Genomic DNA, 23,773 nt, shown 5'->3' with positions numbered 1-23,773 from the left:
ATTGTATCTCTGTGATACCCCTTAGCAGGCAGATAGGACGAGAGAACATAATCAGACTTTCTCAGTGCAGAACTGTAAAACTATCATGCAGTTTCAAGAATTTGTTGCTATGAATTAATAAAGAGTATTATATATTTATTTCATGTTTTGATGTATAGGGTGTTGTTTAATGATTGTCTCATTAAAAAGGATGCTCAATAAATACATCTTAAAGAATGATTCTTGTCACTGTGCCAAGTTCATTTCAGTCCTAAAGATTGTCTGTTTTATTTTCTGAGCACTGTTCGGTAAGCTCAAAGCACAGAACAGCTGCATAAATATATTACGGAACAACACGGGGGGAACAACACAGCAAATGGAGTTTGTGAATCCAAGAGTAAAATTAAATTGTACGTTTTGCCCTTTGGAGAAAATCTGTAAGCAAATTTTGTGTCCAATTTCAGCCGTCAAATCACCTCTAATGGATTCGGGAAATGAGTTCCACAGAGGTGCTACTGCACACAGAGAGTCTCCATGGCCCCCTGTGTGAAGCCTGGTCTCCAGCACGGTAGAACGTGCTGAATCGGCAGATCTCAGCGTAAGCGCTGGACTGCACTGGCGCGGCGAGAGACCTTGTGGTATTGGAGAGCATCCGGGCTCTTATACGTGAGCAGGTGAGCCCTGACATCTGCTTCACTGAGAGCCCCTGCAGCTCACAGAGGGTGAAGCTCTGTGTGTTTGGCGCTAGTTCACATTGACACATTGAAGGCTGTTCAGTCCCTTAACGGATACCCCGGTTAAAAAGGTGTTACAGCAGTCTAGTCCTGAGATATGGTGGAAAGGTAGAGTCCATACCAGAACCATAGTGGCCTTCGTGTTTCCGCAGCGCTAAGCGGGCTAGAAAGTGTGCGACCCCTCCCCAACCCCGCCACCGTTAGTCCTGTAGAAATACTGGAGTACTCTGCTTCCCCAGGAACCTGCTGCATAGTTTTGCTTGCCTTTCTACAGCACTTTTCATGTGGAGGAGGGAAGCCACTTCATCAGCACTGCAAAGCGTCGCCCACCTGGGTGACGTGTGGCTGTCGTGCTGTTTGAGCAGTCCCGCTTGCTCAGTCAGATCACCTGTTTTTATGTTTCGCCCTCAGAAGAGGCTTCTTCCTCGCTGCCTCGCGCAGCAGGTTCTCGCGGTCGGTGTAATGCCGTGTTGTCCTCGGACAAGAGGCCAAAATTAAAATCCATCCATTCATCTTTATCCATTACAGGCTCGTGGCGGGGAGGGGGTGGGGCTGTAGCCTATTCTAGCAAGTGACGGGCACTAGGCAGGACGCCAGTCCATCACAGGGCACACACAGACACCACCACTGAGACACACACTGTCACACCAGGACCAGTTTTCCCAGAAGCCAAATCAACTACCAGTATGTTTTGGGCTGTGGGAGGTAACCAGAGCACCCGGAGGGAGAACATACAGACTCCACGCAGAGAGCGCCGCAGGTGGGGAATCGAACCCTAGCCCCCTGCGCTGCGAGGCGGCAGCGATAGTCACAGTGCCGCCGTGCTGTCTTGGATTTTACCTTTTTGCTTAAATCATTCATTGTTCAAGAAATAAACAGGGCATAGGTTTATGTGTCTAGTCTCCTAGAACAGGTGTGGGACACCGAAGGGCTGTCCTGATCTTTTACAGGCCGGGTTCCCGGCCTGAGCGAGGCGGTCTTTTTTTATTTATTTTTTATTTTAGAGAACAAAACAAAACCATTTTACATATGAACAACCATTATTCAGCCTTACATCACAGGCACAAATTCCTGTTTGTTCCCCTAGTTTTTTACAATTATATAACTTTTTAACAAAACCATATACATTCAAAAGAAGGAAGATGTATACATTTATGAATATGAAAAGGGAGGAGACTATATAAATGTATCGTATTAAATTTCAGTTATTTTGTATCTCCACAAAATCTGACCTTAAAGGTTTAATGTACTGAACCCATCTAGACCAATTTTTGAGAATTTTTTTCATTTGTAATTTTAGTGAAATTGTTATTTTTTCCGTTGTATGTATTTCCTTTATTAATTCAATCCAATCATTCATTGTTGGTAGATCTGTGAGAAGAGCGAGGTTCTCTTATGGCAGAGCAGACAGAGTTTGTGACAGCTGAAGCTTCAAGCAGGTGGCCACAGGCTCTCAGCTCTGAATTGTAGTGTCATTTGTCCCCCGTGGTTGTGGTGTGGGTTCTGTATTGACTTTTACAAGTGCACTTTATCCAGTACTTTTCAGAGTTTTCAGCACAGCTTCATTACGAACTGAAACAATGTTGTTTTTTCAGAAGGTGGTCTGTAGGGCAGATCTTGCAATCGTTACATTATTCTAGCTCTGGCATCTCCAAATGTTCTGGCGCAGTTCTAATAGGTCACCCTAAATCGCCTGTTATTTAAGGAGTGGGTGCACTTGTTCCAGAAACTGATCAATTAAACAATTTTTCACTGAAAAGAACATTGGTCCTTACAGGCCAGTGGATATTCTGCTTTGTGTTCCAAGAGATCTCTGAATTACATGTCATAATTCAGTACTTCCTGGCCTGTAATAATTGACAACTTAAAGGTTACCAATAAAACATGTTGGACTAGGGCTCTCCAGGACCAGGGCTAAAGACTCCTATTCGTTCCCCTTTATAGAGCAGCACCGATTGCTATAATGTGAAATGTGATCCTTAAAACTGAATTATCACTGTTATCCTGATACATATTATATATGAGAAATATATTTTATATTATTTCTTTATTTTAAGTTCTTTGTAATTTATGCTCCAAGCATTGTTTGCCAGGCTTCTTTCTGTTTTATCTTATGGGATGACCTAAGGTTCATCTCTTTGAAAGTATCACTTCCTTTAATTGCTGACTCTCAAAATGTTTGAGAGTAGAATAGCATGTTTATGTTCAAGTGTCGTCTTAAGGAAGGACCCGCAGAAGATGAAGATGCTGTTAAATTGAAAGTGCTCCAGCACATCTGTGTGGGATTTGCCTTTTGGTGTTTGAAGTGGTTTGTGCCATTGAGACTGCTGCCTAGACGATGCTCCCAGTGACTGAAGCAGGCTTGTCTGGTGATGTCAGAGAGCTCCTATTACAGTGCCATTCTCTCGTCTGCTCCAGACAAAGGGTAATCTTACTGCTGAGGTCCTCATCCTTTTATTATTATTAGTCATCTTATACAATCTAATTAATTTATTTGTGGGTTGGCTCTGGCCCAGAAATGTAATTAGTACTCATAATCCTTCCACGCTGAGTTCAGTTTTGTAGTTTTCATTTTGGCATAGCCTTTGTAAAGTAATATTGAACACAGATTACCGTTGTTTCTGCATTGGTGGCAGATGTGTACTTGAACAGATATTGCAAAAAAAAACACCTTAGAAACCAGATCTGTTTTAGAAAGTGTGGTGTTTCATTAAACGTATCCGTGTTGTGTAGTTCCCTTCGGTTGTGCTTTGTAATTTGGCATATCATCCTCGGAACATGGGAGCCATATGTAAAAAGTTGCCTATTTTTTACCTGTTTTGTACCACCCAATTTGGAATCACTGGTTGTGTCTTTACTTCTCAGCTCACAGCGGCCACCCTCCAACCCAGACAGACTCCTACAAAACCTCTTGCCCTTCAAGTTGTTTGTCTCGTGAAACATCACAGCTTTGTAGTGATGTACAGGACATTCAGCACCAATGAGAGGTGCATCCCTCACTACCATCACTGCTAATGTACAGTGCATTGGTGGTCTTTGGGGGCACTGTTTTGTTGGAAGCTAAGTGAGATCTTTAGCCAATTAATCCCACTGCTACCACCATTAGTCTTGAGCCAGTAGAACACCATCATCCAGGAAATCCCAGTCACAGTTGGCTATGTCAAGCCCGAACCTGTGATGTCCAGATCGCAGAGAACAGCCTGCACTCTGACCACTTGTGACATTCAGGACCTGCCAGACTTGCCTGTTCCAAAGGCACATTATCTAATCTCAGGGTTCATGTACTCATTCACACAAAGATATTTGCTGTTGGATCATTTAGTTAAATTATTCAAATAAATGTTATTTATTTGTGTTATACATTTAATCTTTGTCTTATATGAAGATGTTTGTGTAAATCTAATTGTTTTAACTCTAAAATAAACAAGAATGAAGACCAACCCAGGAGGTTCACAATCTTTTTCAGCGCACTGCACAAGAAGTGTTTTCTTTGCTTTTTTTTTCCTAATAGTTACAAAGTCTCCTAATGTGTAAGAAAGGAACAGGAGAAGAAATAACTGCCACATCAAAAACATAAAAGTCAGGCATCTCAAAATTGTACCACAACAGACAGTAGTGGACAGCTTTTTTTTAGGTTCAATGCAGCAGCATCAATGCCTTTGGCGACTAAGCTAAATGGAATAAAGTCACAGACGGTGTTTCAGTTTTTGATAACCTCCTTAAGCTAAGGCACTTGTGCTATCTGATTTTCTTTGGTAACAATCCTCTAATTTATATTTAAAATTGGCTACATCACACATTTCAGCTGAAATGTTTCTTATATTGCAGAAGTTGGATGACACAAGCCTGTGTGGCTTTTGGCCAGAGCCTTCTGGGAAAGAGAGGGGAGGTGCCACACAGCTGGGCTGGAGCCTGTCACCCTCAGCCCTGCCCCCCTTTGGGTGCATCAGAGAAAGCAAAGTGAGTTCAGTGCAAAGCTGTGCTCACTGGCTGAGGGGTGGCACAACCTCCCCAGAGCGAGACTGAATGAACTATTTGGCATCAAGGCCTTGAATCGTCTTTAATATGATTGCCCATTGCCTATATGGCTTAGGTCATAGTCAACCTAAGCTTACAAATGTTGCATTTCAGGTCTTATACAGTATATCGAGAACCTTAACCTTGTATTTATGTAAGAAAACCCTTATAGTCAGTCGTATATTATGGTTGTGCCTAATTCTGAAATACATTTTAAGCAGGTTTAGAGTTTGGCACTGCTTTTTTTTCCCCCTCAAACCATTATTGTTGTTATTGCTGCTCCTCTAGAGCATTCCTGCAGGTCTTATCTCATGCAGTGAACTTGTGGTTGTAAGGCCCTCAGGTGGTTCAGCTAAGTATTGAGTTTCACAGTGGTATTTCGTTGGCTCCATATTCTGTTACCTGTATTAAGAATAAACGTTGACTTTGATTCTTGATGGGTGTCTTGTCAAACTGTCCCACACCAATCATGTCTGAAGATAAAGACATCTGAAAGTTGAATGAGAGGAAGTGTCGCCCAGTGTTCAGATGTTACTCACCACATGTCTTCTTCTCAGAAGCTGTTTTTACTGTCATTCCAAAATACAGATAAGACTGTCCACGCCGTCCCTCTCCCAACAGGACGGCATGGACAGTCTTAGAGTGGTGCGTCCCTCAGAAACAGCACCACGAGCTTGGCTATTGTGCAGGAAGCCACAGGGGGCGCTATATCGCAGGGCTGACATATCCCTCCCTGCCCTCAGCAACTTGAGAATCTCCTTTCGCTTTTCTATAGCATAAAAAAAGTTTATTCTACATGTGAAATGGACAGTTGTGGGGGAAGAAAAAGCCTTTAGAATACATTGAGTTGATGAACGCAAGTGCTTTCCTGGCATTTACAGTATCTCATGCAATTTTTATCTGGTATTTTCTCTCATTCGTAATTAATTATTTTTTGCAATGTACACATTTTGGTCATACTGTACCTCCAAATGACTCAATTTCTTTGCATTTTAGTCTAAAAACTATTGGCAGGGCTGTCTGCATTACACTTCAGGCAGTTTATAGTCTGACAGCCATAGTGCACAGATTTGTCCAGCTGAGCAGCTGCAAAGACAGAATACACCAACTGTATGTACTGATTATGTCATATGTAAGACGTAACATTTTTTTCCCTTTTAGTCATCAGCGTAGCAGCAGCATTCCCTCATCCGCCCAGTTTTCCATTTCCCTGCTAGTACAGAGGCACCACTGTGACAGACCTCTAGTACCCAGAGAGCAAACGCTTGGCCTGTTTCACCCCAACACTGATAACTCAGAAACTCCAGATTGCAGCTGTGGGGTTGCTCCTGCTCTCTGAGCCTCTGTATTAATGAACATGACTGTCAGTATAAACCTCTGTAAGCACAGACCGCAGACCCACGAGAAGTTCTTGGCCATCGGCTCTCATAAGGGGTACTTGAAAGAGCGGACTCCTTGAAGTAAACTTGGAGTGTACATTGGAAATGTGTTCAAAGGAATTTTTGTCTGAATACTAGAAAGCATTATGTATCGTATCGAAACAGGTGGATGTTTTGTTTTCTCTACTGCAGATTGCCGTGTGTGGTCCTCTTGGGGTGTGAAATTACTGCTAGCTCTTGAGACATGAAGAATTTCTGGATTTAAACAGTTTTAAATACAGGATCTTGCAAAAGTATTCACCCCGTTCCAGTGATGTCCCATTATATTACATTACAATAAGGCTGTATTGAGTCCAAGATCATGTGAACCAGTATTATTGTACACAGGCAGAGGCCATTAAGCTAATTGGATAATCTGTCAATCATTTAAGTTCAGGTTTCCCAGCGCAAATACTCAAGCCATCATATTTTTGTTTTGGACTGTGCTGACCTTTAATTTCTTTCCCCCTTAAAAGTCTTCAGTCTGTGCTTTCATGTTCTGATTAAAATATTCACTTTAAAAAAAATGTGAATTTGTAATTCCGCAACATGGGATGCGATTGGAAGGAGATGAATACTTTCACAAGGCCCTGTCATCTCATACAAAGACCTTTTCTCTTGCAGCCTTCAGCATGGGTCTGAGTGTTTCTTCCGTTTCTAAAGCCTAAGTATAAGGTGTACAGTAAAGCTTATACCCACTTGACAGAGTACACCTGGATAGGGATGAAACTAAAATGCACCTCAGAACTAGGGTTCTACCAAATGACTACACCAGTGTCAGACGGCTCGGCTGGGAACTTGTATGGAGATAGTTAAGAGTTGGACTGAGTCCACCTTAAGTATTCGTAAGGTGAGAGAAACTAGTGATTTTGCAGAAGCAGTTTGTACAAGCAAAATCAAGGCATCCTGACTTTTTAGCTTCAGTAAGTTCCCCTAAAAATCTGCCTTCATTTCTTAGAGTTCTGTTTCATTGCACTCTGAGAAAGCAGTCATCCGAGATAGAACCAGTCAACTTGATTTTTGTTTCTGCTGACAAACTAGTGAGACACGGGTGTTGTGTGTTTTTAAAGCTGGTTTTACAGACACCTCTTAACGTGTTCACCTTAATTTGAGAGAGCTGTAGAATCAGCACTGTGATATGCTTAATATTCGCTTCAGAGTAGTATCTGATAATATAGTGGTAATTAATGAGCAAAACAGTTGCCAAACCTCATTTCCATGTAGAGATTAACGCAAGCATGTTACTTGAAAAGTTATTTTGTGCGTTACAAAACTGCTTTAGCTGGTGAGGAAGAGGATGTAGATATGTTTGGCGTCGTGGTGTGTTTTTTTTTTAATGGACTTTTCCAAACCCAGGCTTGAATGACCAGGACACAATGTGCAACCAATGTATTTTTCTTCTGTTTTAAATAAACTCCTTTAGATATGCAGAGGGTCCAGACTAGACATAAATCCACACAACAATAATGAAACTGTTACGAGCTGTGTGGTCTAATGGCGAGAGGGTAAAATCTGCAAGCTTCAAATCACTGAGTGCAGTGTGTCACTTCACTGACTTATCCTTTCTTATGAATAACGTATGGTAGTCTATTACGTATATTTTCCTTTTAAATCCTGGTAAAGCTGGCCAATGCACAATGCATGAATCCCAGTCTGCAGTTGACTAACACAGTTCTGAGTAACTACAGTTCCTATAGTAGGTGCTTGTGTGACTTCATAGTCTGACTGTGGCTTACTCCTTGTCAAGTCATTGAAGGCGTCTGACCTGATCTGGATTTGAAAGGTGGCCTCAGAGATGTCTGAAAAGTATTGCTGGTGCAGATTGCGCAGAAGGCGCTTGACTTTGCATCAACCCTAACACGCAAGATGCTGGTTTACAATTGAAGAAAACATAGCGTTTCATGCTCAACGGCTCTAGAAATAAAAAAAAAGGAAATGGAGAAGTTCTGTTTCTGCGGATGACAAAAGCAACCTGCAATCAACATTTAATGACAATGTAAATTTCTCTGAAATCGCCACACTCCTTTTAAATAAGGGGATGTACTTCAAACATGTAGACTTTTACTTTTATTTGTAGTTGTAGAGATACTGAGTTCACTGTTCTGAGTGGGCATTGTAGTGGACGTTCAATGTATGTCGTTCTTGAGCTGTAGTTTGAAGAAGTAACTTAACTGTGACTTAACATTAGTTAAGTTAATTAGTAACCCAAGAACCACAAGTTAAATTAACAAGACCCTGAAGTTTAAATTAGAAAGACAGAAAGAAAATAAATATTTTAAATCTTGAAATGCATTCCAGTAAAGCTTGAAATTGGTCAGATTGGTATGCAGATCATTTCCCATGGGGAGCCCTGTGGAGGAAACTGCTCTACCTTTTTGTGGTTTCCATGGCAATATATTGATTGAAAGTTCACCTGTTGTACTTGTACAGATTATTTACCTTGCACATCATTTTCAACCGTGCCATGTAGAAATGTTGTCATTGCAATATGAGACACGTGACCTACCGAATTCAAAACGGTGAACAGATTTCTAGAACTGGAGAATTCACAGCCGGATAAATATATAGGTAGTGAAATACCTACAGTAGATACAGGAAGAGGTTCTTATTATGTCAGGTAGTAAGGAATACATGCAGAATGTGGCGTTCGTGGTAGGGTTGCAAGGAAGAACCCTCCTATGAAGGCAGAACATACTGTAGGAAGACTGGAATTGGCCAGACAATATCTGAATGAGTACTGGATCCATGTGTCATAGTCATATTCATCAAAAACTTAGCTGTGTGGACTCTCATCAGCGTTTAGTGTTGAGGAAATCATGGTTAAGGTAGAGGGAATCATGAACTCCCATACGTACAAGGGACACTGTGGACAAAAATGTGGTTCCAAGAGCCGCGCTGATCCAAGACGTTTGTGCTAAAAATGGCCATTCCCACAGGACGATGCATACATCCAGGTGAACTAAGAAATGATTACCTGCTCATGGCGTTCTCAACTGGCTGTCTCAATTTCTAGAACCTCAGTCCAACTGAGCATTTTTGGTTGAAAGTCAAGAAGGCCTTTCACAAATGAAAACAAAAGGCGTTAGAGCATCTCGGCCTAGAGGAATGGTAAGAAAAAGCCTCAGAAGTCACAAAACCTTATTCACAAGGTTTCATGAGACCTGTAATTAAAAGCCAACTTTTTTTTAATTAGCAACAATACAAACTAACAGGTCTACATAAAATTCTTCATATAAAGATGTTCATTGAATAATTAAGCTCAGACAATAAATGAGAGTGTCATGTCTGTTGCCTAGCTCTTGAGTAGTATTTTTCAAAGAAGTCATTGATTCATGCATTTGGGAGTGAGGTGCTTACCCGCTGATAAGAAACTAAGTGACATGAAAGAATTTATAGGCTAAAGAAGTCATCTCTGCTGTACAGCAAGTGCTGCATCAGTTCAGTATCACAAATGTCTTGAGAGTCTCAGCATCCCTCCTGTAGGTAAGGGAGTGATCATTTAAAACAAAGCTTCTTTAAGATATCTTAGAAAAAAATGTGATTTGTCTGTCAATTTCAGAGCAGAGTACTGATGACATTAAAGACTTTTGTGAGATTAAAAAATGAGTTGTGTTCAGATTCCAATCCAGCACTTCTGCTGTGAAAGTTGTCTCCTCTTGCTGTCCCACAGCAGTGTCTTTTCTTAAAATGAGCTTTGTGTAATCCCACAGAAAATGTGTGTGAATTATGTGTGATTGTTAATCCCTCTGGCAACAGCCAAGACAGCTGATGTGTGCATGCTTTGGCATCACTGAAGCAACTGAGGGCACAACTCGTATATGATAGTTCTTCAATGTCAAGAACACAGTTTCTCAAACACATATGAATTGTCTCCAATTCTTTGATTGCACTGTTTGTGGATGAAATTGTGTTAATTACTAATATTGGTGCTCGCTTGCAGTGTCACACAGCAGCTGTTTGCCATTTTAGGATTCTTTCACATTGTCTAGGTCACGTTCGTTTTCATTTTTCCTCTGCGTTGAGTGGAGATTATCCAGACAAACACATTTAGCTTCTTTTTGCCTGTAACAGTAACATTGGGCAGTCCTGGGCCTGGAGAGCCCATGTCTGGCTCCAACTCCGCTCCTAACATCCACAACCAACTTATTAGCTTCTTCTGCGACATTTCAGCTGTTGGAGCTGCAACACCTGTAGACACTGGCCCTCCAGGACCAGGACTGCCCACCTCTGTTCTGGACCCATCTTCACTGAGGATTACTGGAAGCTTCCATGGCATTACTGAACTGTACTTGTACAGTACAGTCCTGATTATCCGACCTAAACGGGGCCATGTCGGATAATGCAGAAACTGAGGAGACAAATAATAATAATAATAATAATAATAATAATAATAATTGCTTACACTTATATAGCGCTTTTTCTGGACACTCCACTCAAAGCGCTTTACAGGTAATGGGGACTCCCCTCCACCACCACCAATGTCATAAGTGCAGTATAAGTATGAAATCTGGTTTAATAATCTATTGTAAATCAGAGCTTTTGACGTTTCAGGACTGTGATAGGCACGCCCTTATCCCAAAGCCCTTATCCCTTAACAAAGCTTCACTGACCTGTTCATCTTCACATTTCTTCATCGTTTCTCTGTCCCTCAGTCCTTCAATTGAGGCCCGATCAGAGCACCGCTTTTCCATCACATTTCTTTTCCTCTTCCAGTCACCAACTGTAGCTCGTCCCACATCGAATTCAGACGCAATTTTTTTGCATGGACTCGCTTTTGTTCCATTGAAATAACTACTTTCTTTCTCTTCGCACTTGTCATGTTTCTCAAATAATAAAATGATATGTACGAGTGCAAACGAACAAGCGAAGTCACGTCAATGGCAGTATTTGACGCACTGAGAGACAAAGCAGCATGGGATTGGGCAAAATATTATGCATGCGCACGCATACAGTAAATAGCATGTATGCATATACCATGTTGATTGCTATGTGGGATATAACGGAATGTGGGATAATCGAGATTGTACTGTAATTATACATGTGTAGACCAAAGAAGGACAAGCTGATGTCCATCTTTTACCAGTTTTGTAAGGCCATAGGATTCTCCAGTAGAAAAGAGTGGGAAGGGACACCTGACACTCATAAACTTGGGAAGTGATCCTCGTTGTTTTTCCACGTCAGCAGGGAAGAGGGATTTTTTTCTTCTGTGTCTTGCATGTCTGAGTCCAACTGGGGCAAAGGTTCTCTGGCACATGGAGTCCTGAGTGTGACTTGAGGGTCTGAAGTTTCAAGAGCTTCATGTGTCTTTTATCAGACTGTTCTGCAGAAACCTGATTCAGTAAATCGTGTACTTCGTGGGCTGTTTGTCACCCCTGTATGGGACAGACAGGACATGTCCCATCCCAGAGCTGCTAACGAGAGTGTGTGTCTGCTGAGTGTGCTCTCCTAATTAATACCTGCGAGAAAAAGTGTCCATATGCAGCAGCGAAGTAACAGAAGGGCATATCAATGTTTCTCATTGCCATAACAACAGCATGGAAATGAAGCTCTCTTTAATTTTTAATAAGGGCCTTTACTCCAGGAGCTGGCATGAAGGAAATGGCAAAGAAAGGGATTTATGTTCAGCATATTCATGTTTGGGAACGTGTTGAAGTGTAGAGTGCTAAAAACGACAGTGTAGACATTTCACAGTGTTTTTGCTTCTTACGGGAATTTGAGAAGAATAAGCTGATTCATGATGAGGATTCAGGAATATTTAGACTGGCAGTGGCTTTCTCCTTGTAAGATTTATATCAGACAGCTCCATTTACTGTATGTCCTAGGAATGCATTCATTCTGTTTGACGTGTTAAGTAGTGGATTTTGCTTTCAGTCTGCATGGATTTGAAATTTCACGAACGCTCATGCAGAACTGCTATTAAAAAAAAGATATTTGTGTTGCTGACAAGAAGTTGCGGCTGTGCCTGCAGTTGCGATGTAGAGGAACACTCTGAAAAGTAAAGAGAAGAAAAACAAGGTTTTGGCTATAGAGCCATATTTAGACGTGTGAAGGACTTACATCATGGTACCACTGGGCTTCTTCTATGAAAAATATTCTGAAATTCCAGTGTCAAAAACATTTTAAAAAGTCACACTATATATATTGTGATCTGGGCTTAATGACAACAGTATTCCTTCTCTCCATGCCTGTAATGCACTGGTTCTCAATAATGATCTTAAATTATTAAAAAAAAATATTCTAAATAAATAAACTAAGGTTAGTGTAAAGAGTATTCAAAAATTGTGGAAATGTTATAAGCATCTATCATTGTCAGAGAGCTAAAAAGGAGCAATTGAAAATAACTGAGGATTAGTTTGTTGTGGAAAGCTGATTATATTCTCTTCTGCATTTTTCATATTTCCCCTGAGACTTTGTTTTTTGTCACCGAATCAAACTTTTTTACAAGGATATAAAGGCTGCCTGTACTGTAGATAGACATATGTGACATTACAAATGGTGATAAAGTTCCATTCCTTTGATTGGTTGATCCACAGTTTTAAATGTCTCCAGTTATAGTAGCTCTAGAAAGAACAGTTCCGAATGTCCTTTCTGAATTCATTAGCGAAGTGCAAGTTTCATTTTCTGCATTGAGAATTGCAGCTACTGCTGTGCTGGTCACTTGGGTGGGTTTCCTAAGTAGTCACAGAGTGAGGGAATGTTGTTTGGTTGCTGTTAGATTCACCCCAGGCAGATTCTCCTTATCCAGTCGCTCGCTGTCAGTTTGTGTCACCCTCCCACATCGCTGCTTCAGGCTGTGGCCCAGTTTGTTCATCTTCTCGTGTTTCACCGCATGTGGGCTGCCCATCTGTAGACCTCCTTTCTCAAGACCCCGATGACTCGAGAGAGAGACACAACGGGGTTTTTGATTTCTGGGGAAAATGCGTCTGTATACCTCAGACGTACTGTATCTATGTTTCACCATTGCAGGCACTGCCTTTAAACTTTACCTTTTAACTGAATTGAGGTCATTATCTTTGTCCAGGAGGGACGCCAAACCTTTGTTTCACATAAGTACAGAGGGTTTCTGTTTGCCATTACAGCTGAGCCTGTCGCAGTGCCTCACTCTTTTTAGTCTTTGTGAGGCACTGCCGCAAAATTATTCTGGCGGGAACTGAGGGAGCTCTAGTTTGGTGGTTCGGTGAAGCAGGGACATTGTTAAATGAACCTGACACAGAGGTGCCTGCTGAGATAACATTACATAATTCTGAAGTGAATTTAAGCCCAAGTGTGCAGTTCCGTAGTACCCCCCCATGCTCAGCAAATCACTTATTCTGTCCTCATGCAAGTCTGGACATTGTCTTGCCTTTTCTTTTTTTCCCCCCCAATACAACATCGGAAGTCCTGGTGTTGGTGTTTAAGCATCCTAAGTCAGATGGATCCCTGTGCTCTGCCCAGGCGCTGTGTTGTTTTCTTTGTTCAGTAAAAGGCAGTCAGAACTAGCTTGGCATTCAGAGTGCTCAGGCTGTGATTCTTTAAGAGTCTGTAACAGGTATGCCAATCAACCGATCACTGTTTGGACGTTTTTCCATAAAATACCTTCCTTGCCTGAGAGGAATTCCTGTGTGTCGATGTGAGCAGGCAGGTCCTTTAAGAGATATAGAGTATTAGTATATAGAGTATATATATAGTATATAGAGTATTAGTGCTTGTACCTAAAAATAAAGAATGCAAATTCTTGTAGAGGGTTGGATCATATTTCTTATTTCCATCCTAGGTTTACAGAAGTCATTGTATATCTTCATGCTTCTGCTCTTATTTTTTCTTGGATATTCATTGTTCCCCCATATGATGCACTGTCTTTATTTCATCTTAGTTTGATTGTCTACTTCAAGATGTTGATCCCAGGATAGTACGGAAGGTTTAATGAATGAACCACATTGGTGCCTGTCTTCTGTGAAGCAGTCCAAGCTAGCGTACCATGGATATACGTCACCATGTTATTTCACCTCACTCAACTGTAGGAAATCCTTTTTCTTCTAGTAGTTAGGATGTTAACTAAGATTCAGAACAGCCACATGGAAATATAATTATTATCATGAATGCACATGGGAGAGAAAGCACAATAAAATAACAATGGTCTGTTGCTTTTAATATTCAATTCAGTTTATTTTTTTTATATAGCACCTTTCACAACAAGGTTGCCCCAAGGCGCTTAACAATACAATTGACGTTACATTTTGTCAATACAGAACAGAAGACCAGAAGACAATGGAGGAGAGGAACCAAAACCTCCTTAGTAAGGAGAGAAAAAAACCTCTAGGGGTCCAAGGTCAACTGGTTGCCCAACCCCTTTGAGCATGCTAACATTATATAATTTAAAAAAGGAAACGATGAGGGTATTAATCCATCCATTCATTCATCATGTCTTCTGTGTGTTAGAACTCCATGCAGATCTCTGTAGACCAGTAAATTCCTCCTAAATGATAGCTATATCCAAGATGTCCCTCTTGGATCCATGGCAGTGATGCAGTATCCAACTCAGATGGTACCCAGCCTGGGCACATTCTGGACATGTGGGGAGGAGAATAGGATAGTTTGGTCAGAGCAGATGTATCTACCTGGTTGGCCAAGTAAGAGACACACAATGGCATGTACAGCATCAGCAGCAGCCATGGTTGCAGCAGGCTATGATGTAAGGTGTGAGTGGGCTAGGCTGAAGTAATAGGTCTTCAGTTTGGATTTGAATACTGAGATTGACTCGGCATCCCGGAAGGGGTGGGAGACTGTTCCATAAGCTAGGGGCCCTGTAACTAAAGGCTTTACCGCCAACTGTTATTTTATTAATTCATGGAATATGAAGAAGACCTGCATTCTGTGATCTAAGCAGGCAACTTGGAAGGTAAACATCAATAAGTTCCATTAGATAGACAGGTGCCTGACCTCTGAGAGCCTTGTATATAGAAGGATTTTGAAGTCCACCCTGTACCTGACAGGAAGCCAATGAAGAGAGCTAAGTATGGGGGTTATATGGTCATACTTTCTGCTCCTAGTAACAATTCTAGCTGCTGCATTCTGAATTCGCTGTAAGGTGTTGACAGAGTGGTGGGTGATATATAATATGCTATTTTTCCCTTTGTGTGCAGATGATGAAATAATAACATTGTTGTTCCTTTGGAAAATATTACCACTAGGAAAAAAACAACCACACTAATGAATATTTGGGGATTCTTACATTTTCTTTATATATATATATTTTTTCAAATATAGAATGTTATTAAGTATAGAATATTCTTGAATGTAAAAGTCAAAGACGGGATTGGTTCTTGTTATTTTTGTTAACATTTGTTCAGACTGTATTGTGCAGTACTTCAAAATACCCTTCTCCAGGAAATAGTTCCAAGTGAAATGTTTTACATTGTATTTATACAGTATTTGGCGATACTTCCCCAACTTATACAATATTTGGAGTGTTTCATTGGTAAACTTGAAATTAATGACATGGTCATTTTGACATTGTTTTTCTATAATTGTTTCTTATGTAAAGCAGTGATTTTGCTGCTAACATGACAACTAAGTAGAATTTATCTTTATTTGTTAAAAAAAAAGTGTTCAGAGATACTCATTTTCCATTTTGTATACAGTAGCAATGAATTGCGATAAAGTTCTCATGTTTTAAGAGAAACCCCTTTTTCTAAACTATTGACACCTTTCCTTTTGCTCATCAGGTCCAAAACTGCTGCCCTCTCTTAGAAAGCAGCAACAAAACACAACATAATTTCATTCTTCCCTTCATCCATATGTGTTTCGCATCAAATCCTGGCTTCCAGTCAATGTACTCCTTAGCAAATCCTGTCAGAATTAATCAGGCCTCAGACAGAAGAGCACCCCAGGCGTCATGAGTAAAATAAAAAAAAATGCTTCTGTAGCAGTAAATAGTTTGAATGGAGCCTCTTTGTCTTCTGTACTGAACAGCAGTAGAACCTTATTATTTCTACATGTATGTTTTTAGAAGAATGAAGTATCTGCATTCTGGATATTGTTAGATGTTTTTGGCATCGCTTTAATGAATTGGTCACTCAAGACCGACCATGTATATAACTGGACTGACCTTGGCTGTGACATGAAGAGCTCAATCACCTCCCTAGCGAGAGGATCGAACAGGTGGTGATGCGATGTAACCTGTTGAACGTCTTATGTTGAGGCTTATGAACAAAGCCTTCGTGACATTGGTATGCTGGAGGCTGGTCTGAATCAGTGAACTCTTACTCACCATCTGGGATGTTCACAGCCAGCAATTTCCAACCTGTCAAGACACTACAGCCAAACATAGCCTGTTAATAATAGGCCATGATGAGGGAGACCATGACTCACGCCACCCCACTAAGACTGATGGAGAGGCTGAAGTCTGGACATTCTCATTACAGAACTCCACCTGCAGAAATGAATTGCAACTTGACTGCACGGTACAACATTGATGTACTTCAAGTAGATAAGTCCTGGGACTCACTTGCTGCCCTTCCTGCAGGCTGATCCTGTCATGACAGCGTCCAGCCAGCAGGACATCCAGCAGGACAACCCACATCCTCATGCTGGTCCTGTAACGTCATGCTTGTGAGAAAGTGCTTGTTATGCACTACTTGCCAGACCTGAGCTCCATCGAACACACAGCTGGGATGGGCTTTGTAGGCTTTGGGAGCTATGCACAGAGTCCAGTGAACAGAAACATGCTTGTCCACACTCTCCGAGAAGAATGGAACCCATCTGCACCCTGATCCAACATTGTCCAAGCATGCTATAAGCCTCTGACTTTCACAGTAGACACTCTGTCGATCAACTCTTTTGATGACCACTGCTAATCAGCAGATGGGTTAAATGCATTTACATATTCAATAGCATTTGACTGCCGCTTCTGCAAATAGGAATTTTCAAGATATTCTTTAAAGTGTTGCAGTTAGAAGTTGTTCATTTGTTTTGATACCGTATATAAGAGCAACTTGCAATGAAAAAGGGGACTCGGAAAAGAAAAGTTTGAGACAGAATCTGATTATTTTAATCCTGTTCCTACAGTCCAGATTGAATGTTATAAAATTAAGTGATAAAACTGTAAAAAAACTTTATAATCATGCAAAAAAAATTGTGGTTTCATTTGCACAGTAAGAATATGAAGAGATGTTAGCTGGCATCTTACTGACCTACAGTAGCTGACTTCTGAAGGGTCTCTGGGATGTACAATGTTGAGGCATCTTGCTCAGTGCCAGTCATGACCTGTGGCTTTTTTATCTAGCTCTGAAATATCCACAGCCTGGAGTAAAAATATAATTTACTGTTTTATTTAAAAGACACTAACACACCTACAAGTCTGTAATTTTTGCATCTCACAGAGTTGTTAGGGCAACCGTCATGGTTTGTATCCAGATGAATTGCCCCATCATAACAATTTGATCACAGACCGTGATTAGAACACGACATTTTTATACAGGTAGCTATACGATCTAAGAATCCTATGCAGCTGATGCTACAAAGATCACAGAAAGTCAACTTTAGTAAGGTTTGTTCATAGTTTACTGTAGAATGCAGTTGTATTTATACATTTGTGATATTGTGGAATGTTGAATACCTTTAAGTTAAAGAAATTACAGAAAACAATGTTGTATCACTTAGGAATGAATGCGTTGCTCATATTGATTCACAGTGATTTGTCCACTTTGTCTGGGGTCTGAAGTGTATGCCTGTAACACTGTAGCCATGGCAGTTTTGTTTTTCTCCAAAAATTGAAGTTTAAAAATTCAAACTAGTTGTTCCCGCAGTTGAATAATGAGTTCTTGTTGCTCCTCTCTCTCTCTAGGTCAGGCCGTCTGTGATGAGGTCTCATGAAGTCTCCCGTTGGAGCTGACGTTTACAGTCAGCAGGGACGCTCGAAAACTAAGAGAGAGGGGGCTTGAAAAGGGCCCCCTTTTCTAACACAGAGAGCCTCGCCTCACTTTCCACAGCAGCTTCAGCTCTCCACTCCCAGCCATGGCTAGCCGGAGGAAGTCGACTATTCCTTGCATGATCCGAGCAAGCGAGATGTTGGAACAGGATGAGCCCGATGAGATGGAGGAGATGAGAAACGGGACAGTAGAAAATGGGTCTCCACAAAAACTGGGTAATGACAACTGGACTTTAGGAAAGGAACCTGTAAATGCAGAGAGGGAGATGGAGCAGGAGACATTGGGAGCAGACACTCGGCAGCAGTGCAAGTCACAAGGAGGCTACGAATGCAAATACTGCCCTTATTCCACCCAAAACTTAAATGAGTTCAAAGAACACGTCGACTCTAACCACCCCAACGTCATTCTCAACCCGCTGTACGTGTGTGCAGAGTGCAACTTCAACACAAAAAAATTTGACACGTTATCGGAACATAATGAAAAGTGTCATCCTGGGGAGATCAACTTCAAGTTCAAACGGATCAAACAAAATAACCAGACTATCCTTGAGCAGACAATTGAAGTCAACTACGATTCCGCTGCCCCACGTGGCACAGAGGACCCGGCTACATTTCCCATGAACAAATCCACAGTAAAGGCTGGAAAGCCAAAAATGGACAGCAAACGGTTATTCCGAAAAGGGGACGAGTTGGAAAACCTGACTGACAGGCTAACCGCAGAGCTGGCCAAAGAACCCATCACTGCTGTAAACGTAAACGGGACGGTGATTATTCCAGAGTCCACCATAAAAGAAGGGCTGTCGCACGTCATGCCATCTTTGCAGCGACCTCCCAACTTCAACCTGGTACCAAAAATAGCCGTCCCACTAAACACCACCAAATACAATCCGTCACTGGACGCCAACATGACCCTCATAACGTCATTTAACAAATTTCCATATCCCACACAAGCAGAGTTGTCCTGGCTGACTGCAGCCTCAAAACACCCTGAAGAACAAATTAAAGTCTGGTTCACCACGCAGCGGCTAAAACAAGGTATCAGCTGGTCCCCGGAAGAGGTGGAAGAGGCTCGGAAAAAAATGTTCAACGGTACAATCCAGCCAATATCACAGACATTTACAGTTTTTCCTGCCCATTTGACCCAGCCAACCAAAGTCACACAGCCCCTTATACAAACAGTTCCCTGCCAGCTACTTGGGCAGACTAGTTTGGTGTTGACCCAAGTTGCCAATGGGTCAACAATGACTTGTGCTCCCATTGCACTGACAGTAGCCAACCACATCCATGCTCATAAGCGACCCTTGGCTGCACCAGTGGTAGCCCCCGAAGTGAAGCGACCCAATGTCATCCAAACCATTCAAACCCCCCCAAGGGCAGTCTCTCCCATCCCAAGCCTTTCTTTTGATCGTAAGAAATCGAAAGAGCAGATTGCAGAGCTGAAGTCCAGCTTCCTTAAAAGCCAGTTTCCAGAAGACAAAGAGGTCTACCGGCTCATTGAAGCCACGAGCCTCTCCCGGAGTGAGATCAAAAAGTGGTTCAGTGACCATCGGTATCGCAATCAAAAGGGCCTGCCCTATGGGAACAGTGAGTCGCTGGTAATGACTCACGATTCCAGTCAGCCACAGAGCTCTCTTGTGGACATAGTACAACAGCGTTTCAAAGGGAAAACCTCTGACCAACTCAAGATTCTGGAGGACAGCTTCCGAAAAACTAGTTTCCCAACACAGGGTGAGATTGACCACCTCATGATGGACACAAGCCTCTCCAGGAAGGAAATTGACAGCTGGTTTGTAGAGCGTCGCACTTTACGGGACAACTTGGAACAAGCCCTTTTGAACTCCATGGGTTCAGGGGAGGTTGAGGAGCCAAAGCAGCAGCAGGGTGAACTCAATGGTGTGCATCAGCCCGAGGCATGGGCCAGGGCATCTCCCTTGTCCACTGTAGCCCCCACACAAAGCCCCATGCCTTTGGACAAGAAATCTCTGAATCTTCTGAAAGACGTATTTGCACGAACACAGTGGCCATCTCCTGAGGAGTACAATCAGTTAGAGCTCCAGACGGGACTGGCTCGCACAGAAATTGTCCGCTGGTTTAAGGACAACCGATCAGCTCTAAAGAGTGGAAGCCTGCAATGGATGGAGCAGTTCCAGAAGCTGAATGGCGAAGGGCAGAATGGGCAAAATCAAAACCCACCGTCAAGGGCTGACCACGCTCAGAGCACCCTCCAACAGTACTACCAGGAATTCAGAACGCTGAGAGAGGAGGACATCGAGAAGTTGGCAGAGCAGTCCAAACTGAGCCACAAAGAAGTCCAAGACTGGTTTGCAAACAAGCAGGAACCAAAAACATTTGAAGCCAACAAGAGTGGTAGCCAGGATAACCGGGAAAGAGAGGATCATGGGAAGTGGATGGAGATGGCAGCAGGGGTGGATGATGATGAGGTGGATCTGAATGAGGAAGAGGACGTTATTTCAGACTCCACAGAAGCTGCCTATGAAATGGTGGAGGATGACTCTGAAGGGGCAACAACCTGAAATGTATGGAAGGTAACCAAGGCATCTGTTACAAAGCACTGACAGACACCTGGGTTTTTATAAACAATGGTCCTTAAGGCATATTCTCATTATTGAGAATGTTTAAGGTTCAGGTCCAACATCCCGGCTAGAAAATGTTGTGGATTTCACTTATAAAATGAAAATGTAGTGGATTTCATACAAATAAACTAACAAACATAGGCAGCACTTTAGAATCCGATGTATAAATAAGGATTTGATAGACATGCTATTATCTTCATTTCTGTTATCAATTTACTATCAACTGGGGATCTACATTGTTAATAAGGCATACAGTACATAAACAGTTGTGTTCATGTTAAGCCCAACTCCAACCTTGTCTTAGACTCATCATTATTGACTAATTAACATTCTATAGAGCCACAATTGACAAATCGATGACTATTAAAATAGATATTACAGTACATCGTTTATAAAACTTAATTTGTAAATCCTATAATTCCAAAAAGGAAATTCATTCTGATATTACTCTGACAGATATGTTTTTATCTTAAGGCGTTTAGATAAACCATTCAATATAAAAGGATGTACCCTTTATGAGGAAGAACCTAATACCAGATTTTGTCAATTAGGCATATGAAATCACCATTCACCATTTAGAGAGTAATTTTATGTGAATGTGTCATTAAAAACTTCCAAAACGGACTAGATAATTCAAAGTGTCATTTTCAGGATTAAATAGCAGGGCAGCCTTCCTAGGTCAAAGGCATCTACAGAAACTGTCAGAAGTTTGGAAACAAGTGGGACTGAGGATGAGCATAAGTGTTTTTTTACTTCTTCACTCAGATTACTGATATTTTACCATCACTGGACAGAAATATTACCAAGTATGCTAAATACCCAGTATGTCTTCTTTTCATTAGGAAAGCTGTACAACTTGAGAGGGCGATTGTGTTCCTGTATATTAACAGCACTTAAAATGTATATTGTTTTCTGTAAAGCCAAAGTTTATTCTTTAGAGTCAACAGGGATACAAAAACCAGGAGATACCAGAAGAAACTGCACGGACGTGCATTTAAAACCATGGACAGGGGCTACGTAAAAAGTTGTGGGAGTGTGACCCAAGCTCCCGGGCTGGATGAAATCCTTAGATCAATTGCCTTTTGGAGCCAGAAGGACTGAATTGCCTTCTATTGTTGTGCTTCTTATGTTCTTACAGTTTAAGAGACTTTGTTCCAGCATATTAATGGCACTTGCTGGTTTCTGTAATCTTAGGGGAAGTTTCATTGATCTTAATTAGTAGTGACCTTGGATATTTTTACCTAAAGTAACATTTTTATAGTCCCAAAATTGAATTTATCATCCATGAACCATGACTCAGTCATTCTATTTTGTACAGGATCTCAATATTGTGTCGTTTTTTTGTGCAACATTTTGGAACTGTTCTTGATGGGACCAGTTGTTAAGTAAAAGCATTAATGCAGCTTGAAGATTTCATCCCCCTCAAAGAAAAAAGCAGTAAGCCCATTTATCAAGCAACATACCCTCCCCTGTTCTAAAGCTTTCCTAGTACGTGCTTGGAAGTGTTGGGTGGCACTAGGAAACAACGGTCTCATTGAACGCAGCAGTGTACTTTAAAGAGAAGACTGTTCAAAGACAACAGTAATACAAGGAAGATGCTCACTTTCACTCCTTAAGTACTTGACTGCAGAATCTGAGGGACAGCCTTGGCTACATGGGCATCATAAGCAACCCCAAGTACAAGCTTGTAGAATCAAATGAGACATACACGTCTCTGATGGGACTATCAGCCATGTATTATAATCCTGTGTATGGCAGAATTTTCACAGCCCTTTGAGGATTTTTTTTTACTTTCAGGTGAGTGAAGATTTGAATGCCGCCAGATGTACAGAAGATCTCCTATGGGAAGAGAACAGATTATATATATTTTCATATTTGGAACCAATGAATTTATCTGAACCACAAAGTCAGAGGCACAATAAACTGAAATGCGCCAACAGCACTGATCTGGGGCTGACTTGAGAGTGCCAAAGTTGTTCTGCTGCATTATAAGACTTTAAAAAAGGATCCTTCAAAATATTTTTTTCCGTACTGCAACAGATTTCTACAATTTTGGGGAGCTTTGTTACATTTATAATTGGTACACCTGGTCGCTGTAATTTCTGGATGAAACTGCAGTGGTATATTCTCCATTTTATAGACACCTTGAACCACTATATTTGTTGACAATATTTTCACTCTTTAAATTTTTAAAAATTGTTTCGATTTTGTCAAGAAGAAAATAGAAATCTATCTACTAATGGCTGGACAATCCGTGCATTTCTTAAGTCAATGATTCTCTTAAGAGGAATGACTTGTGCTTCAAAAGCAACATGGGTCCTGCTAAAGCAGTAATGTCACACTATTTCATGGGAAACTGTAAAGTGAAAACTAGGTGTATAATGAATTAAGAGAAATACTACATATCCAATTTCAGTTGTTTTTCTCAATGTAATGGACACATCAGTACTGGTCTGTCAGATAATAAGTGTTAGCTTTCTAGGATGATCTTATAGTTCATTCTCAACAGCAGAAATAACCCTTCCTTTAGACTTTGTGTTGAGCTTCTGCAATAGTGTCATATTCGGAGAACGTTATATCACAATACTGTGCTACTATGGAGGTCATGCTTAATGTTTTTTTATCCATTTGCCATCTGCTGTAACCCAATAAAAACAACCTATTTAAACTGAACAAGTGTTGGAGAGAGTGTTTTCCTAATGAAGCGGTATAATGTTTTACTTGCACGTTTGCATTTGAATTTTTAAATGGTTTTTAGTTTCATATTACAAATACTGAAAGAGATGTGCAACTGCACTTTATAAGAGAATGTGCTACCTGTTTAAGTGAGATCATATAATTAAAAAAGGCAAAATCTGAATAAATATTTTAAAAACAGAACACATAAACTAGTCCTAAATAATACTACCACATAAAGGGGCTTAAATATTTGGAAATGTTTAAAAACAAGCCTGTTTCATCAGTAAAACCAAATGTGGACGAAAATGCAGATTTACTATTAGACAAAGTAAACATTTATCAAGGATGAATACATCTGGAACTCGCACCATCAACAAGTTTTGGTTTTAATTGAACATTTCCTTTAGTTCTATTACTAGAGAAAGGATCCCATTGTACAAAACA

The 23,773-nt window shown here is 41.1% G+C and overlaps 1 protein-coding gene across 3 annotated transcripts in view; it reads left to right on the top strand.

The window, feature by feature from the left end:
- Positions 1–23,326, top strand: part of zhx2a (zinc fingers and homeoboxes 2a) — a 32,874-nt gene extending 9,548 nt beyond the window's left edge. The window contains exons 2-3 of one of the 3 annotated variants that reach the window (XM_088600958.1): positions 17,973–20,593; positions 22,448–23,326. In XM_088600958.1, the coding sequence (XP_088457084.1) occupies positions 18,143–20,590 (2,448 nt within the window). In that variant the 5' untranslated portion in view covers positions 17,973–18,142 and the 3' untranslated portion in view covers positions 20,591–20,593; positions 22,448–23,326. Of the gene's footprint in view, positions 1–17,972 lie in introns of all 3 variants that reach the window. The other 2 variants (XM_088600957.1, XM_088600956.1) reach the window with 2 other exon arrangements.
- Positions 23,327–23,773: the final 447 nt, after the last annotated feature.

The sequence above is a fragment of the Lepisosteus platostomus genome, chromosome 12, assembly GCF_059453375.1.
Source record: "Lepisosteus platostomus isolate fLepPlt1 chromosome 12, fLepPlt1.hap1, whole genome shotgun sequence".
NCBI classification, from domain to species: domain Eukaryota; kingdom Metazoa; phylum Chordata; class Actinopteri; order Semionotiformes; family Lepisosteidae; genus Lepisosteus; species Lepisosteus platostomus.
Note: the sequence above shows the minus strand (reverse complement) of the source record. Positions and strands in the feature narration are given on the sequence as shown.